At 39.8% G+C, this 23,770-nt stretch overlaps 2 protein-coding genes across 2 annotated transcripts; both read right to left on the bottom strand.

Moving 5' to 3' along the window:
• Nucleotides 1-3,389: 3,389 nt before the first annotated feature.
• On the bottom strand, nt 3,390-8,755 carry gpn2 (GPN-loop GTPase 2). The gene is made up of 5 exons (XM_061718297.1): nt 7,911-8,755; nt 6,981-7,137; nt 6,637-6,797; nt 4,075-4,205; nt 3,390-3,877 (listed from the first exon to the last, which is right to left on the bottom strand). Exons 1-5 carry the CDS (start codon nt 8,328-8,330, stop codon nt 3,805-3,807), a joined length of 942 nt encoding a protein of 313 aa, XP_061574281.1. The 5' UTR covers nt 8,331-8,755; the 3' UTR covers nt 3,390-3,804.
• A 639-nt stretch (nt 8,756-9,394) lies between these two features.
• Nucleotides 9,395-14,399, bottom strand: gpatch3 (G patch domain containing 3). The gene is made up of 7 exons (XM_061718296.1): nt 14,005-14,399; nt 12,099-12,559; nt 11,797-11,971; nt 10,395-10,454; nt 10,164-10,285; nt 9,740-9,867; nt 9,395-9,640 (listed from the first exon to the last, which is right to left on the bottom strand). Exons 1-7 carry the CDS (start codon nt 14,384-14,386, stop codon nt 9,457-9,459), a joined length of 1,512 nt encoding a protein of 503 aa, XP_061574280.1. The 5' UTR covers nt 14,387-14,399; the 3' UTR covers nt 9,395-9,456.
• Nucleotides 14,400-23,770: the final 9,371 nt, after the last annotated feature.

Raw genomic sequence — 23,770 nt, 5'->3', positions numbered from 1 at the left:
CTGGAAATGTGAAAAGTTGGACAGCACACTGGGTACATGTTACCCATGCTTTTTATCAACATGTCCCCTGAGCACAAATATTCACAAATCATGCAGATTCAGTATGTTTTGTTTGTTTCTTTGACATATTTTTTTATTTTATGTCTCTCTTTTGTAAGTCTTTATGCTTAGTTTTGAATCTTCTGGTTGTTTGAATTAAAATGTTGTAATTTTGCATCCTTTGCAGCCATTTTCTGTCTCACTGAAGTCATTTTGTGCCCCCCCTTTCTGTTACAACTGGGTCCTTTTAAGAGCCTAAATATAATTAGTTAATGTAGGGTTGTCATGTCTTTCCCAAAAACCTCCTTCAGTTCTTCGTTCCAACAGTCGAACATTTAAATAATTAGGATTATCACAACCTGGGCGAGTGATAGTCTATATGGACATTACACTGACTTGTTTCAGCCACATTTGGATTCTCTTTGTTGCCATTCTCTGACTCTTTGAGCCAGTTTTGTGTCATATTTAGGTTATTTTACATCTTTTTGCCACTCTTTTGTGTCACATTTTGCTTATTTTGTGTATCTCTTGGGTCCCTTTGTCCCAAAGTGGGATTCATTTGAATGTTTTGTCTCATTTATCCCTCTTTGCAGTTGTTTTGTGTTCCATTTGGATAATTTCCCTTCTTAGCCATTCTCTTTTCTAGGTAATTTTGTTTTATTTTCAAGTTATTCTGGTTTTATGTCCCATTTTCTTTATGTAACATGTCTTTGAGGTTGTTTTCTGTCAGATGTTAGTCATTACGCTTAAAAAACTGACTACAGTATGTGTTCAACTCAATAATTAATAACCATAAAATTGATTAGAAGTCTGGTAAGAAACATGAAACATGTTCAGCTGTATAATTCACTACGTGAACACTGAAAAGTACTTCACATAATTCAGCCTGGCCTCTCCATATAAACAGTTACATATTCATACTTTGTCAAAAAGAGTGATTATTTCTATGTGTGTATGAATATATTCAAGTCAAAGATCTGCTTTGGGAGCGCTGGTGTTTGTGGTTATTTCCCACCACTGTTTCTGAGAGGTATTGAAGCAAGAAAAGGCAACACACAGGTTTTTCCAGAGCAGAAGGAGGAAGCCTTGCAGCAAACGAGACTACCAATGCACATTCCCTCTCGTTCCCTCCCCTGCCCGCTCTGCTCAGCTCTGCTCAGCTCTCCTCTCTCCTCTACCACCCCCTCTCCTCTCCTCTCTGTCTGTATCTCACTCCGGCAGGAACACTCTCTGCTGAGCGTGGGGGGATGGGCGAGCAGGCTCCTCTTCTCCTCTCAGCTCACTAACATTGAACTACACCAAACTAGAAATGACCATGCGTCTTCTCTTTCTCCTCTCGGCCGTCTCCTTCCCCCCCCAACCACCAAAACACCCAGAACAGTTACAGACATTAAGTATTTTTGAGTCCCTTTTCTGCGCAAACAAATGAGACAGACATTTTTGGCACACAAGGGTGTGCGCACTGCATTGAGCAGGGGTGGGATGGTAACGAAAAGTGTGCGTGTGCTTAGCTGAGGGAGTTTATTTTATAATTTTTTTTTGAAATTGGTGTAAAGATTAAATGTTGAAATATTCCTGGTGCGTTTATTGTTCGATTGGTCATTGATTAATGCTGCGTTCCATTTACCTCGGAAGTCGGAACTCGGAACTGGGAATGACGTCACAGCCGAGTTATCAGCGTTCCAGTTACAAAGTAGGAAAACAAGTTTGTAGTTCGCATATACCACATGAAAAATTTAAATTACACTATAGCAGCATATATATATGCCGAACAATACTTGTATACGACTGATTTAGTGTGACCAAAACTAGAATGAAGTGCTACGAATTTTTACAGAGCTCTCTTCTACTGTTTACAACCGGGGCAGCCATCTTGGAATGTGAACTCGGGGGTGGTGAAGACTCTCCCACTTTCCCAGTGGGAAATCCCACTACGAGGGGCGTTCCAGTTGAAAATTCCGACTGGGAACTGGGAAATCCCCACTTCCGAGGACAAATGGAACGCGGCATAAAATTCAGATTTGCCATGTAAGTGGGACAGGACTGCCTTCCGGTTTCTTTTCTCACTCTCGATACAGATACACACACACACACACACACACACACACACACACACACACACACACACACACACACACACACACACACACACACACACACACACACACACACACACACACACACACACACACACAAACGGTTTCTCTCTTGCACTCCCTTTCACGCGCTCACAAACACACGCATCTACCTCTAGGGGGCTTTTAGGAAAAAGGCAGGAAGTACCAATGAGGGGGCATACTTGATCACATGTACAAACATCGAAACACAATTTAACATTCAGCCTGACACACCCCCCTAATGCACACACGGTTTTGCAGGCAGGAAGCTGCCCACATATAATTTGCAGCCACATCACACACCACACAGGGTTAATGTGATTTCCCACACCAGTGCGAGCTCGCAAATGGATCACGCTTTATTTTAGTCCTAACTGCATCCCAGCAGAAGTACACACACACACACACACACACACACACACACACACACACACACACACACACACACACACACACACACACACACACACACACACACACACACTGAGCCTCGAGTTAAATATTCGCCTGAGTGTGTTTAGACGTAGTTTCAATGGTGGACGTGAAGCTAAAACGTAGTTTTGAGATTTTTAAATTGGGTCATGCTGCAAACACAAAGAGCAGCAGAGGAGGGGGCTACACAGTATACGCAGAGTTTTAACAGCATTTAGAAAGATAGAAGATCTTCCATCCCAAAGAGCAGACACAGGGCCAGTTGTGCAGAAACACAGATTTAATGTGGCTTCCTCTCCCCGCCTGACTTAATTTTTCTGCTCCGGCTGCAGGAAAAAATTGGAGCAGACTCTCTTTTATGTTGGATCCGGGAGGCGGGTGGACGAGCGCATGCGCCACCTGCTGGCCGGCCGAGCAGCTGCACCACCTGAGCCGGTTACTGCTGCAGTTCTGATGTGCTGCTACTGGCTTTGTTAACGCGCACTATGCGTTTATTTCACCCAAGAAGCCTAGAATACATCTAAATTCAAAGGATTGCATGCATTTTGTTGAATATATTGATCATATTACATCTATACTATATAGAAAGTTCTGAGAATACTGTGAGGCACCTCCATTACATTCAAGGGCACAGCAAGAAGGAGAGAGCAGGTTCTCATCTCCTTCTGCACATTTTTCAGTGTAGATGCACAAAAGATGAAACACGACGGAAGTCGTCTGTTTAGTCTTCATAATTTATCAAATAATTATAGAAAGAGCACATTTTGAGAACACAAAAAAAGGAAAATGAATACATGTCAGTACTCCATGGTGTCACTTTATTATTTATTATTATGGGATGATCATTACATTGACGATAACATGAAAGATCAGCACCCCTGAATAAAATATGGGGTTCAATATTATCCATTGTAGCAAAACAAACATGAAAACCAAACCTTTTTACATCTAATAAAGATGAAGGTTAATCAACCACACTTATTGTTACCTGAAGAAGAGCTCAGCATTTTCTCAGGTCAGTCTTTCTCATTGTGTTTTTCACGAGGTGTGGTGAAAGCATCTACTGTACAGCACCCAAATCCAATTCTAGTCTTTCCAGGGCCTTTGTTTTGAGGCAGTGAAATCAGGCCAAGTGAGATAGACGTTGCCAAAACTTCGCTGGTTAACTGGTGCTAAAGAGGCATCCAAATTTGTCCTTTTATTTGCACTTTTTCTTTTACAGCGCCATCATTTCCTCTTCCACAGTCTTCCCACCAGTTTCAACATACCTCTCTTGAACCCCAAGAGTACTAGTGGATCAAATGTTAAGGAAGACAACAAATTACATAAAAGTCATTTTTATATTTCAAGATTCATGTTGCTTTTTACTGAACCCAAAGCACATCATTAAAGAAACAAGAGTGTTATCAAGTTCTTAAGTGCATTTAAGTTTGATGTTAAACCAGATGAGTCAGAGTGAGTCACTACAGCGATGAGGGAAGGATACGAGTTGAACTGGAAGTCGGCCCCCACAGCAGCTGACATCATGGCCTGCAGATTCCTCTCCTCCAGGTCTCCAAAGCAGTAGCCATTGGCCTTGTCCACAGCTCGTAAGACCTGAATCATGCTCTCTTTGTCCTGGAGAGGAAAAAAAAAAAAAAAGCATTTGATCTGGGGATTTTCCTGCAGAATTTCAGAGAACTACCCTGGTAAAATATTTACTAAAATAGCTCTCTGAAGCCTCTTTAATAAGCTGCCGAAAGACATTTCAATTTGGAGTTTGAGTAGTAACTATAATACGTGAAGACTTTCATAAGTCTGACTTTATCATATGCTCCCACCCCCCATCTCCATGCAGATGTAATGCATGAAGGACCTTTAATGAGATTATTAAGGTTTCTTGAAAGTGTGGTGACACAACTTCCTCAGCCTTGTGTTTTCTTTGACAAGCGTTGCCTTTGTGAGATAAGCAGCAGATGCATACAAAGCCACAAACCCCCTAACTTCTCTGACAGTAACTGCAGCACTTTCTTTTCCTTCTCTCAGGGTCAGGGGTGTGTTGTTGCTTTATAGGTCAATGGTGTTAGGTCACCAAGGTAACAAGTGGAAGCTTTACTCAGAGGGAGCAAAACAGAGAAAACAAGACATCACCATTTTTACTATTTAACAAAAAAGGCCCGTCCACCAGCTTCTATAATTTGCTAACATATGTTCGTGCAGCGCCGGCACATTGTTTAGACTCCCATATCATACAATATCAGTGTTCATCCAAGAGGTTAGGTCAAGGAACAAATACAGTGTTAAGAGAGGCTACACTAATTAAGTAGTAAATCCATCTGTAGAACAATTGTCCAAATTTCTGTTTCAAACAACCCAAGTGATTGATGATTAAAGTGTGTGAACAATGAAATATCACTTTAATGGCTCTGAATTCTTCAGAAGGACAGAGGGGAATTTATACCGGCTCTTCGGTCGATATCTTCAGAGATTAGATGCTCTGTTGACATTTAACCTATTTACGACAGAAATGAAGTGAAGGAATTCTTTGTGCACACCCAACATCCCTGAGCAGACTCACATCTTTCTGCAGAAAATAAATCTGCGCTCAGATGTAATAACAGTTCTTCTTACTGATAGTTTTGCTTTCCCCCTAAACATGAAATGTGCATTCTGCAAAATGAGCTTACTAACCATGTTTTTTTGGTACTCAGAACTCAAGCCCAGCTCTACATTAAAGCAGTATATACATTCCTGCTGCACATGTTTATTTTTCTACTAAAGACTACTGTAATTAATTGGACTTACATGAATTTACTGAGATTCACTGACTTTTTTTTACATCCAACACTAATACATGCACTCTGGGAACAGGCTGATGCAGAGTAAGGACACCATACCAGTGTTAAATTAAAAGCTCTATTCCTAATTATAAGGACGGAAAATTGTTTTATGTACACTGCAGCATCAGACTTGAGTTAAAACATTACATTCAGTGTTTAATATGGAACAAATAAAAACCTCCAGAACATGTGACTTTAGTGAACTGTTAGGCATTATTAAAGGTAATCAGGTGCTCAGAATGTGGCTAGAAATTTCTATTCAAGTACAAAATCTTCACCCTAGCAACAAAACAATTAAGTATAAAACTGGATTAATTCAGAAGAAAATATAAAAACAACACAGAATTAAGTAAAACCATGCATACAAATAGAAACGGATTCACATAACAGCCCCATTGCCACTGATATCTATTTAATAAAGACTGCTTGTACAAAAGAGAAAACATTTTTTGGACTGCTTTTAGCTCTAATTACGGCACACATTTGCTGTGGCCTTGTTTCAGTCTGCTCATGCAGTGTTGCAGCATTTATTTCCTCCATTTGCTTTCATTTCTCTATGTTGCCTGGTCCCTTAATAACTTTCCTTCACAGTTTGGCCCTTGTGTCCTCGCACTGCCATCTTGGAATACTAGGTTGTTAGATGACTTCGTTTTTTTCGAGCACACACAGTGACTGAAATAATCCCAAATCATAATACTGCCCCCCAATGGCTTGCAGTATGCAAGAGGCATGATGGGTGAATCGATTCACCCACCGCTCTTCGCCTGATGTGCCCCTCAGTATAAAACAAGGCAAATCTGGACCCATCATCTGGACAACATAACCTTTTTTCCCAATGGTCAAAAGTTCAACCGTTTACTCCCAAGAAAACTGAGCCTTTTTTTATTACCCTAAATTAGGATTTTTTTTATTTCTTATCTTAAAAACACAGCTGCCGAATCAAAATACTTCAATGTTTTTTGCCCAAAGACAGCTTAGATATTTGGATACTTCTAAGTAGGTAGAAGTCATTATAGATGATGGATGGATCTGGAGTTGTTTTTACATTGTACATATGGGAATACATTTACTTGCACTATTAAACATTGCTGTAAGTTTTACTGTGTCTTTAAAAACATTTCACCTAATGTCCCAACTTAAACACATCTGTTCATCCCTGTTGTACATGTCACATTAATCACATGTTTTGCGACATATAAAAAAAGATGATTCAAAAACCACAGTGATACCTGTACATTGAGAGGCACAAAGGAGACCAGGCTGTAATCTTGTATCACTTCTGCCAACTTTTCATTTAGAAGGTGAAATTTTTTAAAGAAGGGATCTGCAGCCAAGTGATCAAGAAGATAGGTCAGGTCCATGACCTCGGTGTAGAAGTCGAGGTTGAAGGCTGTACAGGTACAAATTGGAAAAAAAATGTTAGTTCAGTGGATAATATATTGAATAAAATATCTTTGGTAGGAAATAGTTTGAAAATAGCTGGTGTTTGTCAAAAAAGGAGCCCCGTGTCATTTGTAGCATTTTTAGTTTGAGGTTGTTTTGTTTGAGTTAAAGACAACAGCCTTTTACTTACCTAGTTTGCCATATTGCTCGATGAGGTCCATCTTGGAGAGGATGTTTACATGGGGGAGCTCCACGTGCAGCATGGTGGAGAGAGAAGTGCAGAGCACAGAGATGAACTTGGCTGGGTCAGCACAGTAATGAGAGTCCACAAGGTGCACTGCTGCAAGCTATAAAGAAGAGTACAGCAGATTGAAAACTACTGCAGCTAAATGCACTTTAAAAAACAGACATGTTATATAAGCAGAGGTGTCAAGTAACAAAGTACAAATACTTCGTTACCTTACTTAAGTAGAAATTTTGGTTATCTATACTTCACTGGAGTAATTATTTTTCAGGCGACTTTTTACTTTTACTCCTTACATTTTAAAAACAGCCTCGTTACTCTATTTCATTTCGGCCTTTAAAAAAAACTATCCAGTTAAATTGGGCCATCCGGATTGAGTGAATTTGGTTGTGGTTGTTTCAGATGTTCTTGTCCAGTTTTGTTCTTACATCCGTTCCCTCAGATTCCTGCAACTAAACTTGGATGTACATTCCAATAAACATTAGGATAAATGATAACATACCTCTGAAGTTTGACTTTTTGCACCATTACAATACTTATAGGCAACTAGCCATCATATCTTCTGCTCTCTGAAACACATGTTAATGCTCAATAGTACACATATATGGTTCTTTAATTATTTGCATTATACTAAGATGCATTAATTTTCAATGGCTTTTGTCCTTAATGGCTTTTTTTCCCCCTTACATTACTTCTACTTTTATACTTTAAGTAGTTTTGAAACCAGTACTTGAGTTGATACTTCAACTTCTACAGGAGTATTTTTAAACTCTAGTATCTATACTTCTACCTGAGTAATGAATGTGAATACTTTTGACACCTCTGTATACAAGTACAAACAGTCAGTGTTAGATCTTAAATGTTTAAGAAGTTTACCCTGAAATTCCACTTGGCCAACTGTGAGAATATGTTCTTCACTGAACTCTGGTGGGTGTAAAGCTCCACCTGTCCAGGACAATCAAACAAGAAGTAGCAGTCACTGTGCTGATCCAGCTTGCTCTGCAGCCAGTCCAGGTTGGCCTCCAGGTACTCCATGCAGTAGAGCAGCCCCCCGTTGGGCCCCAGCTTCAGTTCGTCCATCACATCGTCCAGGGTGACCAGCTCGGACACGTCCACCGCACAGGAATAAGGGATCCCCTCGTTGGCCGGGTCCATGTTCACCACCACCACCTTCCGTCCCAGCTGGCTCAGGAACTCCTGCACTCCCTGGCAGTAGGTGGTCTTACCTGAGCCCGGGGGTCCGATCACCACCTGGCCGAAGCGCACGGAGGGTTTCACCCCCGTTTGACTGGACATGCTTTCAAAATGAGGGTGTGCAGAGTTTCAACATGAGCAGGATTCTCTCAGGGACCACATGTGGCGACACGCACCGTGTCAGCATCCAGCGGTGCAGGTACCTGCTGGTTCCCCGCCTCTGGTTCCCCGCCTCTCACCCTATTTTTCTATAATACATCCATGCTCTCACCTTAGTAGGGAAGATGCTGGAGTTTAGTTTCCTCACATTCAAATACAGGGAGGAAATAATACATCAGTTCAGACTTCATATGTGAGGTGATATGAACATCTGCGTGTCAAAACACAACTATACAGAAATACTGCTATTGTGGTTCCGTTTCCTTTTGTGGAAAATAGAAAAAAATACTCTTTTATATAAGAATTAATGAGGAGGGCGCTTAAAAGTTAACATGCGTACAACGGCCGCTTACTTTAATGCTAATGGAACTACTTCCGGGTTACAAGAGCACATGTCAAAATAAAAGCCTCTGTTTTGGTTGAATTGAGCCTCAATGCGAGTTACAATCTTGCTACGCTTAAACACTTTTGTTGAAATGTCAACCCCTGTGATTATTTTATTTTTGAATATATTTTTTTATTTTATTTAATCTTAGACGATTATCTTAGAAAACAAATGTATAGGTATACATATTCGCTTGTGTGTTGTGAGCTTGTTATGTTTCAGATGCAAGCAAATGTTTCCTCAAAGGAATTTTGTACTTTTAAATGTTAAATAAAGTTTATTAAAAAAAATAAAATAAAAGTTTTACCTCAAACTGAAAAAAAAGAGCCTCAATGTGAAGGCTGAATTGTGGTTCTGCGTTAAATCGACGCCGTAGGTTACGCGGCGACGCGCAGCGTACGCTGTGCGTCGCCGCGTGCCCCTACGCCGTAGGATATGCGTTGGTGTAACGTGGAACCATAAATCAGCCTTTAGTCTCCGTTTCTTACTTTATCTCTGCCCCAAAGGGTCTTTTTGTAAAGTTTCATTAGGGACTCGTGAGAGAGCATGTTGAGAACATAAAACAACAACAACAAAAAAAGAACAAACAAAGCACAAATTCCCCGCTTGGCTATTAAATTATTTAATAAAAAAATAGACAAAATATTACACAGTAGTTATTTTACATCTGAATTTGAACTATGGTCATCTTCGTGGGCCAATGCTGCCCCCTGGTTGCCATCCTCTGTATTTCATGCTGGTGTTTGGTTGGCGTCTCAGTAACGGGTCGCCTCCATCTATATCATTGGGTTCATCATATATTGTAGTTATAAGATTCTCTTTTCTGGTCTTTTTCCAAGGATGCAATAGCAGTTTTTCTCCATGATACCTGCAGAAAACAAGTAAATTCACATTAGTGTCCACTTACATCATAATGCATACGCAATATTTAATTTGTATCATTGGCTGTATTAGAGTTCACATTCACCCAAAGCCTCTTTTACAGTTGGGATGTTGGCCTTCATTTTCTAGAGCGTCAGGAATTCCAACCTGGCTGTTTCCCAGTCCTTCACCATCCTTCCAGCCCTGCTTCTCCATTACGCGTCGACCAAAACCCTATTTCATGAACAAATTGTGATAATGAAAAACATAATAATGTCTACCTTACACCTACCTAGCACCAAAAAACAAAACAAAAAAACTCTGTTTCCTGAGTTTTTCCCATATTAGTTTATTTAAGAGTGAATACGTGTTTTCTCTTCTTCTTCTTTTAAATTTCAGCTGCTAAAAAAAAATAAAATTGCTGCAATGGAATTTTTATTCTATCAAAATGTGCAATGATTAAAATAAAAATTCTGCTCATAACAGAATAAGAGATATTAGTAACTAATGTGCAGAGAAAACCTTCTTACTTTAGTGAACTTCTCAAAGTTCCCAATAGTTTGATTGTGGCCTGATCCATCCTCTTGACCCTCTCTCAGCCTCTTTTCGTACCGCATTCTGACATAGTCCCGAGCATCCATATCACCTCCATCTGTGTGAAAAAAGACTGGGTTAAAGAAAACTTGATTCTCTGAGGATAATACACAGATTTGTCTTAGACTTTCTTACTTAATCAGTGTAATTACTGCAGCCTTACATACCTTTATCATAATAAACACTCATGTCAACATCCCAGTCATCTGCCGTTTGCTCATCAAAATCTGTTTAAAAAAAAAAAACAGATACAATCATAAATATTATTTCAGCGTGAAAATACAACTAAGTTAAAGTACAAAACATACTGCATTCATTTGACTTTTTCAATCAGTATCCCCCAAATAAAGTGATATTACAAGATGAGCTAACATATTATTTTAAGATATACAGTGGATTACAAGTACGGTATATCTCAACTATGTGAGACAAAATTAAAAAAAAAAAAAAAAAAAAAAAAAAAAAAAAAATCCAGAAAAATCACATTGTCCGTTTTTTAAAGAATGTATTTGCAAATTATAGTGGAAAATAAGTATTTGGTCAATAACAAAAGTTCATCTCAATACTTTGTTATATACCCTTTGTTGGCAATGACAGAGGTCAAATATTTTCTGTAAGTCTTCAAGGTTTTCACACACTGTTGCTGGTATTTTGTCCCGTTCCTCCATGCAGATCTCCTCTAGAGCAGTGATGTTTTGGGGCTGTCACAGGGTAACACGGACTTACAACTCCCTCCAAATATTTTCTATGGGGTTGAGATCTGGAGACTGGACTGGCCTGGACATGTACTGGCTTAAGCAGGGAGACATGTCTGGCACTGCAGGGTCTGAGTCCCTGGTGGCGTAGTGAGTTACTGATGGTTCCTTTGTTACTTTGGTCCCAGCTCTCTGCAGGTCATTCACTAGGTCCCCCGTGTGGTTCTGGGATTTTTACTCACCGTTCTTGTGATCATTTTTACCCCAAGGGGTGAGATCTTGCGTGGAGCCCCGGATCCAGGGAGATTATCAGTGTTCTTGTATGTCTTCCATTTTCTAATAATTATTCCCACAGTTGATTTTTCACACCAAGCTGCTTACCTTTTGCAGATTAAGTCTTACCAGCCTGGTGCAGGTCTACAATTTAGTTTCTCACGTCCTTTGACAGCTCTTTAATCTTCGCCATATTGGAGTTTGGAGTGTGACTGTTTGAGGTTGTGGACAGGTGTCTTTTATACTGATAACCAGTTAAAACAGGTGCCATTAATACAGGTAACGAGTGGAGGACAGAGGAGCCTCTTAAAGAAGAACTTACATGTCTGTGAAAGCCAGAAATCTTGCTTGTTTTTTGGTGACCAAATACTTATTTTACAGAAGAATTTACTTTCCAGTAAAAATCCTACAATGTGATTTCCTGGACTCTTTCCCCCCATTCTGTCTCTCATAGTTGATGCGTACCTATGATGAAAATTACAGGTCTCTCTCATTGTTTTAAGTAGTAGAACTTGCACAATTGGTGGCTGACTAAACACTTTTTTGCCCCACTGTATATTATGAAATATAGTATTTAACAAAGTGTTTTTTTTCCACCTACCTCCTTCTTCTTCGTGCCAATATTGAGCATCTGTGTAGAAAACCAGGCCCGAACCCCCCTTTTCCCACTTTAACTCAATCTCTTCTTCATACAGCCTTTCTTTGCTGCGCTCCTGGCTTGTTACATCATCGTGCAAAGCTTCATGACGCTCCCACTCCTCACAGCAGTCATCATCCTGTAACCAGACCCATGAATAATTTATAATCTGCTCTAAATGGATGACAATTCATCCACTGCAAACTGAAAACACATTTATGACATAATGGCAGCCAACCACAAGCCTTACAGTAACTTAAACTCACATCATCTGCATTTGACTGTACATCCTCCTCTTCCACTTCTTCGTGTTTCTCATTAGCTTCCATGTTTTCTGGGATGCGACCAAACAGCGGTCTTGATCTTGTGGATGGAGCAGCCCAAGAGCCTGGTCCTGATATTTCATGTCCAGTTGCTGTTAATACAGTGTCTTCTGTCGCTGGAAGGATGCGGGTACCGCGATACTGGAAGGGTACATTTCCGTAGCGGCGACTGGAACTGGTTTTTGGGAAGGTGAGGCCCAACTTTCGTATGAGCCGCGGAGGCAGGCGGCAGGATTGGATAAGCTGGAGGAAAATTTTCACTGATGTACCCACATTCCCATTTTGCATCAAAGCAGGTGGATTTAGTTCAGGTAAGCTTCTGAGATCAGCCTCTGTGAAATGCTCCGTTAGGGAAACATGTTGCCGCTGTTCATATTTTGTTTTGTAGGGAAAGGACTCTTCATCTGAAAAACAATGTACACGAAAGACAATAAGTATCCACAACAGTAACACTGGGCTACACCTACTAGAAATGAACATCTGGCAGATTCATACCTGTCAAGTCTTCCGTTTTGGCTGGGAAACTACCATATTTTACCCCTCTTTCTGGCCGTCCTCCCGTATTAGTATTTTCCCATTAAATTTCCCGTTTTATAATATAATAATCTTCAAACACCAAACTGAATTGTCACTGGCCTCGCGAGAACTGCCACCAGCTGTAGTCTGGGTGGCAGTTCTTGTGAGGTTAGTGGCGACAACGGGAGCAAATTCGGAACAACAATTCAGAGATGGATGGATGTAACGAGAGAGAGAGAGAGAGAGAGCATTTCTGCCAAAACTAGAAACTTTCTTTCCAAAACTAGATGAGATTTAGGGGCACTAAATTGTGGAATGATTTTTCCCACTTGGCAAAGAGCTCATCCTCTTTGAAATGTTACAGTATAAAAGACGTTTGAAGGACCACTTGACTGCTGTTTTGTAACTGTTTTCCCAATGTAATGTTGTACATGTACCCATGTTTTTTTTTGTGTTTCACTCATAGTGACATGATAATTTCTACCATTAGTCTTATTTACTCAGGAGTTGTTAAAACAATATCCCTGGCATGCACACTCACTGTTACGTGCCGTGGTGTGTGTGGTGTTTTCTTTTTCTGCTTGTTGCAGGAGCTGCTGGGATGGTGCCTTGCAGCTGTTGCCCATCTACAATCAGGAGACTGCTACAAAGGAGAGTGGACTGGAGCTGCCGGGGGGCTGTCCTGTGTGGACCGTGGTGTCTGCTGTGTTCGGTGTCCGTGGACTGCTTCAGTGCTCCCCAGAACCGCTGTCTCACCACCTTGCGTTCTGCCAGGGTTTTTGATTTAGGTGTATTCTACCAGTGTGTAGCAAGTTTAATTTGGTGTTTTTCCTGAGTTTCCCTGATCGTGCTTGGTTGTCCCTCCTTTTGAGTGGATTGTTTTTTGTTAAATGGTTAGTCCTTGTTGTCCTCGGTTTTTGGAGGATTGTTTTGTGTTTAATAATTTTTGAGTCCTTGTTTATTAATAAATCCCTGAATTTTGTTTAAACTCCCAGCCGTCATCTTTTTCCCTTCCTGGGAAATTTCTACTATTGTTGCTCCTGAACCTCCTAGTTTGTTCAGTTCGTAACACTCACACACACACTTATTTGTGTCTTTATTGTTTATATATTGCATTATTAGTTTGCCATCACTTTTGCTTAGTTATACTTTTTGTTTTTGTATATTGTTAATCTTGTGTTTTTTATAACATGTGAACTCTTAATAACTTTGGTGGAGGCTTCAAATAAGCCCATTGGGTTTTTTTGCCTCTTCCTGCACCGTATAGTATTTATATCTGATATTTTCTTGTATACCTTTAAAACTGTGCTATACTATAATAAATCACACACACCTTTGTCTTCAGAAACCTTCACTCGTCTGATAACGCAGCGCCTGGACAGCCAGGCTCCCCCAGAGTCGATCCAGTGGTTCCCCGCATACATCTTGAAGAACCTGTCCGCGTCCCGGGCTCGGACGGACACGACACAGCAGCAGGATTTCACCTCCTTGTTCTTCGAGGACCCGTCCGGGTCCGGGGAGGACGCGGGACTGCCGGCCCCTCCGGGCCCCTCACACGCCCTGAGGACCTCCGGCCGGTGTCGGTAGTGGAAACACTCGAACCCGCCGCTCTCTATGAACTGGCTGAAGTAATTTCTCAGGTCTGCAGAGCGGAAAGTTTCAGGAATGTTGCTGATCGCAAAGAACAAGGGACGTTGGTCTTCTGAGTCCGCCATGACTGTTTACGTTTCTTCACACACACGCTAGATGACGTCACATCCGCTTCCGGTTTGGGACGAAATGACATGACTGTCTCAGAAAATTTGAATATTGTGATAAAGTCAGGGGTTAATTTGTGCCGGATCCTGCCCATGGATGTATTATAGAAACTGGATTGGAGACTAAAAATGGCCGCCCATTCATTTCAATGCATTCTGCTCAGCCAGCGCATAAGCCGAAAAAATCTCTGACTTCCGGGTTTACTTCCGCATACAGCGGCCCATAGAGCATGCGCAGTTGAGTCACCTCCCATGATGCTCTGGGGCCTCCCATCATGCCCCGGGGCAATGCCGCGAATATTAATATAATATGTATTAATATAATATCTTAATTCATGTATATTATTACATGTATAGCATTACATATATTATTAATGTATTAATATAATATAATTATATAATATATATTAATATAAAACATCCGTGGAATGCACGGACACGGCTGTGACGTCAGCCGTGACGTCACGCCCAGAAAGAGACTTTTCTTTTACTTTTCTGGCCGTTATAAAACATTTTTGACGGATATAAAGTCCATGACTTAAAAATATAGAATACAAAGATTAGTAATTGCCGGGGATTACAGCTGGAGGTGTCCTGTGAACAGTTTTAGAGGCTTCTCTTTTACTATTGCGGTCTATGGGAAAAAAGCTTTCTGGGCCGCATGGGATTTTTGGTTGCAGTACCGCGGTTGGCCACTGGAAAAAATCGGCGCGCCTTCTGAGTGGGAGACCCGGGGGCTGATCCTGCCGGAACAAGATCCGGCACCTCTCGATTTTGGCCTCCCTGTGTTCCGGGACTTATTTGGGCAGATCCGGCACCTCTCGTATATATATAAAACAATAATAATATAAAAAGGTTTTTTTTTAATGTATAAAAAATAATAATATGCATAAATTCATTTACAGAACAAATCCCAAGAATTTCATGTTGTTTATAAAGATTTAACGTAATTTGAAAGAGTCGGAGATTTGTTGATGCAATGAAAAGATGGGCCAGCAAACCACGCCCCCGACCAAAAAAACTTTGGAAATTTGCTGGATCTGGGGAGCCAGCAGCGAGCAACGCAAACATGTCAAAAAGACAGCTGAATTTACTGTCTTTTTTCAAAAAGAAGGAAGAGTTGCATGATTCTTCAAAACGAATCAGAAAAGCAAAAGCGGCGATGAGGGCAGCTGCAGCGCAATCAATGTGGTCCTTGCGCCGCGGACACATACACATGAATGGATTTGTGTCGGTTGCTGTGGATTATGTTCTCACTACAAATAAAAAAACGGGCTGAAGCCCCCCCAAATTTGATCTCAGCCCCCCCCAAAATTAAGAGGACATTTTTCCCTTTCCAACGATACCAATATTGTGTTTGTACGATTTAAAACGGCGTTATTTTGGGGTTGATGCAGCCAATCAGTAGGAAATCCGACTTCGAGGGGCGTTCCAGTTGAAAATTCCGACTGGGAACTGGGAAATTCCGACTTCCGAGGACAAATGGAACGCGGCATCACACACAAACAGAGGAGCGGAGAATAGTTTAGCCGGGTAGAGAAGCTCCGGAGCTATGTTCCAAGGTAAGTTAAGGCAGCAGACACCCTATTATTGTTATTCTAGCTTTCCAAAGTGCACCAGATTGATGCATTTAAATGCATTATGCTCAAAAAATTTCCCGGGGGGGACCCCCCCCCGTACCCCCTCGATGTTCCGGGACCTCTTCTTGGACAAATTAAGCACTGGATAAAGTCCTTTATTTTCTGTAATGCAAAAATGTCATACATTCTGGATTCATTACAAATCAACTGAACTAGTGCAAGCCTTTTATTATTTTAATATTGCTGATCATGGCTTACAGTTTAAGAAAACTCAAATATCCTATCTCAAAAAATTAGAATATTCTGGGAATGTTAATCTTAAACTGTAAACCATAATCAGCAATATTCAAATAATAAAAGGCTTGCAATATTTCAGTTGATTTGAAATGAATCCAGAATGTATGACATTTTTGTTTTTTTAATTGCATTACAGAAAATAAATAACTTTATCACAATATTCTAATTTTCTGAGACAGTCCTGTACATGTATATATGTCTATGGTTACAACATTAAAAACTTCATAACTGTATGCAAAACACATACACAAAGTGAATGTTTAACAATGAGATAGATTAGGCAGGAAAAGTCGGATTCCATTGCATAAATGTTGGAACCAAAACCTGTTACTTTTATAACAAATGATCACTGTCTCACAGTTTAGATTAGATTCAATTTTATTATCATTGCACATGTTAAAGTACAGGCAACGGAATGCAGTTAGCATCTAACCGTAAGTGCTTGTGCAGTGAAATAAACACAATGTACAGCATATACAGATACTGTATATACACATATAAATATGTGTACATACATATAAATATGTATGTACACAGTGCAGATTAATAAACACTGTTGTTATAAAGTGCAGGTCAGACATGAATGAGTGATAATATATAATATAAACAGATGATATGTGATTATATGATTTACAAAAGATTTGAGTTGCAGTATGTACATGGGTGATTGCAGCATTCACAGTGTGGAAGTATTGCAACCTGATCAGGTTGAAGTATTTACAGTAGTGCGAGGAGGTAGTTGGTAAAAGTTGGTAGTTGGTAGTTGTGCCTTTCGAAGTCTATGCTAAATAATAATTATAATAATGACAATCATGAACGTATTACACAGTTAAAGTGTTTTTATAATATTTGACACCTTTTTCCATTTCAGAGTGGAGGAACTAGTGAGTGACCTAATCTGGCCCCGCCCACTATATTTATTATCGGGAAGAGAAAGTGAATTTATAAAGTGTCACAAGGTATCAGATAGAGAATACATTTTTTTCATTTCCTTTTCAGCTTAGTAGAAAATGTAACAATATTAAAGCGATGTAGTTAGAGTTGCCAAACCTATTCTGGCAAAACTAAATTGAACAGATTTGAACAATTTTACTACTACTACTGTAATTTAGCAGAGGCTTTTATCCAAAGCGACTTACATCTGAGAGAACAACACAAGCAAGACATCTTAGTGGGGGAAAAAGTTGATTAGGAGTTTTGTACAGTCTATGGGTTAAACTTATCATTCTTTCATTCATTCATTCATTCATTTTGTTGAAATTGCAAAGTCCCCAGATAAACTGAATCCACTTTCCATCATAGTTGAACCTCTCTGAGCAAGAGACAAAGTGTTGCAGAGACTCAGTAACTGCTGTCGCTGTCACATATCAGACATATCTGCTTAACAAGCGTAGCCACAAAGAAAACCAAAACATCCATCTATCTATCCATCTATCTATCTATCTATCTATCTATCTATCTATCTATCTATCTATCTATCTATCTATCTATCTATCTATCTATCTATCTATCTATCTATCTATCTATCCATCCATCCATCCATCCATCCATCCATCCATCCATCCATCCATCCATCCATCCATCCATCCATCCATCCATCCATCCATCCATCCATCCATCCATCCATCCATCCATCCATCCATCCATCCATCCATCCATCCATCCATCCATCCATCCATCCATCCATCCATCCATCCATCCATCCATCCATCCATCCATCCATCCATCCATCCATCCATCCATCCATCTATCTATCTATCTATCTATCTATCTATCTATCTATCTATCTATCTATCTATCTATCTATCTATCTATCTATCTATCTATCTATCTATCTATCTATCTATCTATCTATCTATCTATCTATCTATCTATCCATCCATCCATCCATCCATCCATCCATCCATCTATCTATCTATCTATCTGTCTGTCTGTCTGTCTGTCTGTCTGTCTAGAGTTGTGAGGAAGCTGGGGTTCTACTGTCTACTGGAGGGGGAAGGTCAGGTCTCTAGTACATCACAGGGCAGAAACCCTGATTTAAAAGTTTAAAAAGAGGGTTTTAAAAAAGGGTTTTTATTCCTTTCCTTTCATGGACAATAAAGCAATTTTCAGAGAGCTACATGCATTTTACAGTCTGTTGCATTGTTTCTATATTTTTTTGTTGCTTTGGGTCCCCGCTGAGAAATGGAATATTATGAAATAAACAGTAAAATGTGTGATGTCCACATACAGGACTGTCTTAGAAAATGTTTGTGATAAAGTGATAAAGTCTGGATTCATTACAAATCAACTGAAAAATTGCAAGCCTTTTATTACTTTAATATTGCTGATTATGGCTTACATTTTAAGATTAAGATTCCCAGAATATTCCAATTTTTTGAGATAGGATATTTGAGTTTTCTTAAGCTGTAAGCCCTGATGAGCAATATTAAAATAATAAAAGGTTTGCAATATTTCAGTTGATTTGTAATGGATCCAGAATGTATGACATTTTTGTTTTTGTAATTGCATTACAGAAAATCGCAATATTCTAATTTTCTGAGACAGTCCTGTACAGTATGTCTACACCAGGTCTTAGGAGGTTAAAATGGGGCAAAAGACAAAATGTCAGATCATTTATTGAATCTGGGTGTTTTTTACTCTTTCACAGCGGCATACGATAAATATGCTCGGTCAGAGATCATTAACCGGGAGGCTAACTCCTGCTTTGGCCTTCACCTCAGCTTTTATCTTTGTATTTTGTTAGTAATGGGCAATAAAACTAAACTCACTCGTCTGGACCCTGACATCATAGTATGCATCATATTACACACATTATGATGCTTTAGTCATTGTAACCCTGGTTGTTTAGGATTAAGAGGGAGAAATTATGGATAAAAAAATTTGAGAAAAACTTTTTTGAAACATTTACTTTGCAGATTTATTATATAGAATCATACTTCCAGTTTTAGTTTTATGTTTAGGCATATATCTTTTTATTTTATGAAATACTAAAATATAATAAACAGAGAAATTGTGTTTCCAGAAATCGAAGGGTCTCATCATAGATCATTGCAACTGAGTTTGGTGTCTCTTATAGAGTTCTTGTTGTATATGGGGATAAAATGTTAACATTAAATCTAAGGACGTTCATTCCTCGCTAAAGATATGTTAAAGACTGAAATATCGTTGAATTATCAGAATTATCTATTTACCACTAAGTGAAGTGATTGTCAGCTTACATCAACAGGGGTGGTAGTCTAGTGGCTACAGAGCTGGGCATGAGTCTGGAGGTTCAAGCCCCGGAATGACAACCAAGATGAACCACCTTGAGCCCCTGAAGAAGGCCGTTAACTCTAATTGCTCCATGGTGTATGTGTGTGGATGAAACTGTCTGCTAAATGACAGTAGTAGTAACAGAAAATCCAACTTGTTTCCAGATCTGTGAGGTCTTACGTGCAGACATTAGTTACTATATCTCTCCAGATATGTTTTTAATGACTACACTGAGCCTTTAACTACAGCCTTTAACTTGCAAACCCTGGTGTTTCTTAAACAGAACGGACACAGAAAACTTTCTGTTTCCACTCTTTGCAAAAATAATAAATCATTTGGAGTTTACAAGCTGTACATGCAGCTTCAACACATTTCTGGTTGTTTTGTTTGTTTTTAATTTTTGAAAGGCCCATAAAGAAGCAAAAAGAAAATTGTGAGACTCTGAACTTTGTGGATGTAACTGAATACATCTGGCAAGGTGCCACATTTGTTTCTGGTTTCCAAGTAATCCGACTTCATTGAGACATATAAGTTATTTGTTTAATGCTGTGGATTAAACTTATTTCAAGGAGGATTGAAAGATTAAAGTTATGTGTCTTTTATCAACAAAAGATTTAAAAAATATTACAAGTTATTAAAACAAGACAAAGAAGAAAAGAAAATGAAAAACAAGAATTTCATCAGCCAAAAGTAAATTGGTTGGGATGAAATACGTTTGGGGGATGTTGAAAGACGTGCCAGGAACATTCAGGACGTTTCTTTCTCTGATAGGGATGCTGGCAACATTACAAAAATCTTTCCTTAGCTGTAATGAAATGCATAAAACTGCTGACTGCTGATGATCCCATTCCTCATCCATAACTGAAGGCTAACAGTAAACTCCACAGAAAAATATGAAAAAATGTGAATTAAAAAAAAATATATATATACATTTTGTTTTTTGGGGGGGGTTTTTAGGCGCTGTTGAGCTTTTTCAAACAGAGACAGGCTCATATCCATTGTATTAGCAGCCTAATCAAGATAAAGGGTCATGCTCCAGACATGCCGTCTAACACGCACACACATGCTGCAGGTTCACTGACCCAGTGGGAAAGCTATAACGAGGAGAAGTGAAGTCAACAAAAAAATCCATCATAGTGGGAAGTTGCTGAAAGACAGCAAACCGAGCTTCAGTGGGTGCAAGATTCACTCTCATTCTCCTTGAAATGATCCAGTGACTTGGAAAATTGTTAGCATGTTAGCATGTGTTTCAAATGATTTGACCCTGCAAAGTAAAGATTTGGACATGTCAATCATAACGTCATGGTTTATCTGCGTAGGACATTTTGGGGAGGTTACTTTATGTCAAAATCACACACACAGTTGTTCCACTTATTAAATGAAGGACATTTCATTTTTACTGTTCTGGCAGAGATAAGCGTCTGTCCTCCGTGCCCGTCTGTGCCTGCTCCTAACTTCTATAAACACACGCCTTATCGCAGGCATTTACAACTGTCATCATGCTTCATGAAGCCCGAGGGCTGCCGGGTGTATTGTAGGTCACTGCTGAAAGGATCACATTCTTCATGATAGTGTGTTTTTATCATGTCTTGAAGCCATGGTCCTGTGTTATTTATCTTCTACGGACATCATGTCTTGTTTGAATCATCGCAGTGTGTCATTATGATATTACCCCAGGGAGAGGAGATGAGCTGATTTTCCAGAGTATTGTTTAAAGGAATGACTAAAGTGAGTGATGGAGTTAGGCAAACATTCGGTGACTGGTGCTGCCAGTTGTGTCTGGTGTTTAATCTCTTTATTGCGGTCATCTACTCCGTGACTGACCTTGACTCCACTGCTCGATGGTTTAACGTCTTCCCCCGAGAACTCAACCTCTCTGACATTTTAAAGCTTCTTGGCAGGAGGCCCGGTGGATATAAAGAGAAGGGTACATTATCGTGTGACGTCCGAATGTGGGAAACAGTTTGTCTTTTGGGGTTCATGGTGTTGAATGTCCGAACCAAAGGAGTTCCGCATTTCATAGTATTTTTTATTAGTAATAGTAATAAAGTGATTTACTTATCCGTGTGAAACCACCGTGCCAGGCACCGCAGAGATAAGATATTAGGTTTGTAGGTGCCATAAACTGGATTTTTTCTAAAAGAAAAAATATATAAATGGGAATACTACAACAACAAAAAATGTTTTTCGGCTACAAGTGAAAAAAAATTGGTCTCTTGCCTTAGCTTTGTAGTTTCCACGCAGTTCCTCTGATACCCAGGCAAATGTATATGAAAAGACTTCAGTCCACAAGATGGTTCCCATCTTCTCCTTTGCACCTGTGCAGTTTTCCCTCTGATAGCATCAAGGGCTGCCCTTTCACAGGATGGTGAAAATGATCTGATTACTTTAACAATCCTCCCAAAAATATTGGAGAATTGTTAAAGAAATCAGATCTGTAAGAAAAAATGAAGATGACACTCTTTCTTTTCATTCTGGTTGTTAGCCTGCATTTTTAATATCATTTTCAACATGCTCACACCTTGCTTTTTGTTGTCAGTTGTAAGTTACAACTGAATCTTATGCTTGTAGATAATGTGTGAATGGCACAGGAGGTGGAATGGTGTAACATTTTACTTCACGGCTGTACCACTTTGGGAGGTGCTGACAGAGGTGTAATGGGGATAAATGAGTGCTGTGTGAATTTACACAAAACAGATATGGCTGTATTCTCCACACAGAGGATGAAATCAGTCTATCGACAGGGATGCTGAGACAAGGCCCTAGGGGTCATCTGATAATGGTGTGGAGGCCCACTGAAAAGAAGGTGCAGGGAGACCAGATGCACTGGTTGTATTACAAACTCTCGATTTGGGACACAAGCCGCTGGTCAGACTGTGTTGTTGTGCTGAGCAACCAGGAGGAGCTTGCACCAGCGTAAACCCCATCCATCATCTTTCTTCCATTCTCCATTGTAGTATCACAAATACCGGCAGCAACCAAGCACCAACCATCTAACTCCAGGTTGGGTCTCTACAGAAGGTTGCAGTTCCTTGACTGGCCGCTAAAAGCAGGTTGCAAAAGTGAGTCTTTCTGCTTTGACTCCCATGTTAAAATTGCCAACTTTAAAGGAGAAATAAATATATTTAAAGCCTGGTTCACTAAACTGTTTTGGTCTCAATCATTGGTTTTCACATCCATGGCAAGGCTGATGGGGGGGACTTTTTTGTTCCACATCAGGAGAGTTCATATAAAGCAATAAATGTATTTCTAATATGATTGAGTGGCAGTCTGCTGAGCCAAAGCCTAGCCTCTATCACTTCTTCATCTGTAATCGTCATGCTACATAGCGAAGCCATCAGCAGTGTGTAATAACCGGGCCGAATGCAACTGAAATTTTTAATCTTGCCATCGAGTCAACATGTTCAACTGTATTTTCCGCCGTCAACGTCTGCCGGCAGCTCTGCAGATATTTTGGCGATGATGGGCTGTATGAGCTGGTAACCACTGCTAACTTTGATTGACAAATGGGGGGGTGTTTCCGTCAGCTTTCTGAGGAACAGGGCTGCCCATAGTACAAAGGAAAAGAGGCTTTAAAACGCCTCTTTAGAAACCAATGAATCATATGACTTAATGCTTCATCCACTGTTATTTTACAGTCTATAGCAGCAACTGGGAGCATTACAGTAGTTCTACTTTCTGTCCCATGGTAATAACAAGATATAAAGTTTATTTATATTGTTGCGTTCTTCTCTGGATGGACTAAATAAAGAAGCCAAGGAAAAGAAACATTATACTCTTGTTACTGACACGAATGGAGGAAAGGGTTTGTCCTCAGCCATAAAAAATGACGTCAGATCACTCACCAGTCTGTTGACCCTAGAAAGAGAGAAGCTGGAAGAAGTTGCTTGATTTTAGACTTTTAGTGAATGAACTTGACAACTAATGCGTGAATCTGAACTTAAGACATTTTTAGCTTGGTAGATCACCCTATGGGTGTGGATGTTAAGCCACTTTTATGCCCCTGTTGAAAATTGACTCTTGTTTGCTCTCGTGTTCAGTCATTCTTGATTTCTCTTCTCTTATGACTTTCTTGTGTCTCTTAATCTCCTCTTCCTCGATTCTAACTGTAGCTATTTCAGCCAGCTCTGTTGATGTGTGACATAATACCAAAAAGCAGTACACATTTGTCACAAGAGACAACCAGGATGGGAAACCTCATGTGTTTTAA

This window comes from Cololabis saira, chromosome 3, assembly GCF_033807715.1.
Source record: "Cololabis saira isolate AMF1-May2022 chromosome 3, fColSai1.1, whole genome shotgun sequence".
Taxonomy (NCBI): Eukaryota; Metazoa; Chordata; class Actinopteri; order Beloniformes; family Belonidae; genus Cololabis; species Cololabis saira.
The sequence above is the reverse complement of the archived record's forward strand: the minus strand, read 5'-3'. Positions and strand labels throughout refer to the sequence as shown.